Consider the following 3,417-nt stretch of genomic DNA (forward strand, 5'->3'; position numbering starts at 1 on the left):
TGATTTGTGATAAGATGCTAGCAGAAACATGAAATATTCAAGCTGTTGATGATAAAGAGCAAAGCTGTAAAACTCCCTCAGATTTAGTCAGAAAATATCTTCATCATGTAAGTCAGTGCTAATAAAATGGATGCCTCCGGCTCTAAAAATGTTGATGTGTGAGTCAACTTCCTCTGTCCTTGTTTTGGATGACTTGGTCAAACACACAAGCAGGTGCTTTCTGTTTGTTTCTGAACATTTCCTTTTGCTGAATAATTATCCCTCCTGACAGCGAAGGAAAATGAGAGCAAKTGAAATTCATCAAGCCTCAATAACATCTGAGCTGACAGTTTAGAGCCAACACGTTTTGTGATTTAAAAAAAACTGTTGTTTTATATTTATAAGTCCAAAGTGCAGATTTTCTTGAATACATAAGTGAGTTTTTTCCTTCCTGTGTGTTTGAAGTGAACGTTGGGCATTTCACATCACAGACATGCAAATGTGCACCAGAGGAATGCAGGGCTGTTGCATTCATTTGAATAATCTTTTTTTAAACATCGAGACTCAAGAAGGAAAACCAAGTGAGTGCAACTTTTATTATTCATATTTAGAAAATAATAGCTTCATCTTATAGCAAACACATTGCATCTGGAAACAGTAACATACAAGAAGCGCAGATAAGAAAGCTGGAGGGTTTTATTGGCATTTTTGCAAGTGCTCCTAGAAAAACTTGGCTAAAAGGGGTGCAACGTYGCAAACATGACTCAAACGAAAAATGACAGTTTTATTTTAAAAAATGCAAAAGGTGCTTCATAAACAGTTGTGTATTTTTCCCTGCTCAGACATTTATCACAGTGTTTCTAATAAAAGCTGAAGGATCTAAAATGTCAGAAGAAAAAAGCACAGGTTGTTGGTGGGCATGCAGAAGTAAGGACTYTAACAAACAACCACAATGGCTTACCTCCTAAATTATAGCCTTTTTTTAGTTGGCTCGGATCATTAGAACCAGAATAAACATCTCACGGCTGTGAGCTCTCAGAAAGCACAGTCTTTGCTGATTTTTCACTGATTGTCAGATTGTAAAAAATATACAAATTTACAAAGAACCTTCCTGAAAAACAATCACAAGTTGATTCAAAAATAAGTCCCTGCTGGCAAACACAGCTTTCATGTTATTCACTGAAAACAAGAGCAATGGGCCGTAAGCCCATCCTGCTGGGATCAGTCTGTGAGGTACATGTCAGCGCTGATGTCCTCACTCGTCATTGTGCTGTCGCTGTTCTGTGCATCACCGGCACTCTTTGTAAGAAAAGCGCTTCCTTCCACTGAAGGACCATCTGTCTTTTCTGCACCGCTCGGAGGAGGGGGAAGTTTCTGGTAAACACTTCACATTATGGAATGGGATGGGGGAGCCTGAGAGGAGGGCAAACAGAGGAATGTGTTACTGTTTGGAAAGAGGCCATTTRCCCTCCGTCACACCAGAGAGGTTATAAAGGTAAACATGTTGTTGTTGCTGTCGCTGATGAAGTTGATTTGGCACTGCTCCAGTTGGGCAATATCCCCAATGTCCAGCTCGGAGAGTAACTGAGTTGGGTCTGTGTTTGTTGTCAAAACCCGCTGTTTGTCCTGCAGCTTAACAGCATCTTCCTCCTCCTCAATCCTATCCCTGATGTCCTCCTCCTCCTCCTCCTCCTCCTCTGTGATGGAGCACAGTCGGGTGGCGCTGCCGGGGTTTTCAGCGGGCGGTTTGTAGTGGCACTGCCCGTTCAGCAGCCTCCTCAGTGGCATCAGGGGCACCGCTTCATCACCCATCAGCTGCTGCTGGCAGTGCCGGAAGTCACTCTGACGCTTCAGCCYCTTAAACTCACTGAAGGCAGAGGTGGCGTTCTGGTACAGACTGAGGGCAATGGCTCGAGCCTTCTCCGACTTGCCGACCAGGACGGCGTGACACCGCAGCACCACGGCCATGTTCTTGACCTGGTGTCTGTAGATCCAAGCCAGGATTTTGGGCCGGCAGAGGTCAGCTGCACAGTAGGTGATTCTGTTCAGAGAGTACAAATGGATGGGTTTCTTTTTCCCAGATTTGTCCGCGCTCATTCGGATGCCTTGTGACCCCACCGTTAACCTCATCTTCACACTTTGTTCTCCGTAGTTGCTCCGCGCCCAGATTTTGGCCACTGCCTCCTGCGTGCAACCATCTCCCTTTGCTGTGATGGTGACCACGCTGCCGAGGTAACGCACGCTGTAAACAGGCTCCTCTTTGTTCAGTTCCACCTTTTGTCGTTTGGTATGAAAGATGCTGCCCACCCAGTCAAAGGGGCAGTTTGGTATCAAGTCAGGACAGGAGCGGAGTAACGACGAGAGGATGGAGTGGTAGGTCAGACTCTTGGGCTTACTCTTTGCTTCATCGTCCACCAGAACAAACTTATTCCTCCTCCAGGGTAACATGATGCAGAACGAGTTGGAGCCAGTGACTCCCTCTGCTGCTGTTCAGTCAGCTCAGTGGAAAAGTGCTGAAAAAAGGAGTAACACATGCAAAGAGAAGCTGCTCTGCGAAGCTCAGCGAAGAGACTGAGCTGCAAGCCTCAGCCAGTCTGTTCAATGTTTCGCTCCTCCTCTCCTCCTCCTCCTCCTCTGGTGTCTGCATCATGCAGCGCTGAGCAGCGCAGGAGTCCAAGACTGGCTCTCAAGCTCCCTCACCCCTCCCTGCCTCGTTGTTTTGCTTCCATATGGCTTCTTACCAAAGTAATATTTATAATTCCAGCTTCACTCTGAGGTCTCTCTGTCTTCATAAACCTCAAGAAGACAGGACCAGTCGTTTTTCTCTTTAATGTAAAGAAAAGACAACTTTTAAAATCTGCTCTTTGAATCATTTGTTTGTTTGCATTCTGACCTTTCAAGCTGCAAAGTGAAATAGGTTTAGGTCCTGAAAGTTTCTAGATTCTAATTCCTAAAGGGAAAACTACAGTCTATTAATTTTTTAACTTTGTCATTTTAAATGGAGCTACAGTAAGTGTGCAACACCAGAGAGCAAATGCCATCTATAAAGTGCAGAAGATCATGTATTAATATGCAGAGTTGTAAAGTAACTAAGTACAAATACTTTGTTACTGTACTTAAGTAGAATTTTTGGGTATCTGTACTTAATTTGAGTAATTATTTTTCAGCCTACTTTTTAATTCTTACATTTATAAAAAAGACAATAAGCAGAAAGTTGTTACTTTTATTTCATTTTTTGCTTGTTTTTATTCCAACTTGTTATAGTAAAAAAACAAAAACTATCCATATAAACTGCCTCCTAGATTAGAGTGAATTTAATTGTGGTTGAATGAGAAGTATAAATATATAAAACTCTGATACTGTATTAGTTTGTACACAAACAAATCATGTCACACTCCAGCAGAACATAATCATTAAAATAAAAGGACTGTGCTTAAG

General features: G+C 42.8%; 1 protein-coding gene across 1 annotated transcript; it reads right to left on the reverse strand.

Annotated features, from left to right (window-relative positions):
- Nucleotides 1-554: 554 nt before the first annotated feature.
- Nucleotides 555-2,361, reverse strand: fam43b (family with sequence similarity 43 member B; the record flags this gene model as incomplete). The annotated part of the gene is given in 1 exon segment (XM_014023773.1): nt 555-2,361. A coding segment is annotated over 1 exon segment (909 nt), but the record flags the coding sequence as incomplete, so codon positions are not given.
- Nucleotides 2,362-3,417: the final 1,056 nt, after the last annotated feature.

The sequence above is a fragment of the Austrofundulus limnaeus genome, unplaced genomic scaffold (assembly GCF_001266775.1).
Source record: "Austrofundulus limnaeus strain Quisiro unplaced genomic scaffold, Austrofundulus_limnaeus-1.0 Scaffold390, whole genome shotgun sequence".
NCBI lineage: Eukaryota > Metazoa > Chordata > Actinopteri > Cyprinodontiformes > Rivulidae > Austrofundulus > Austrofundulus limnaeus.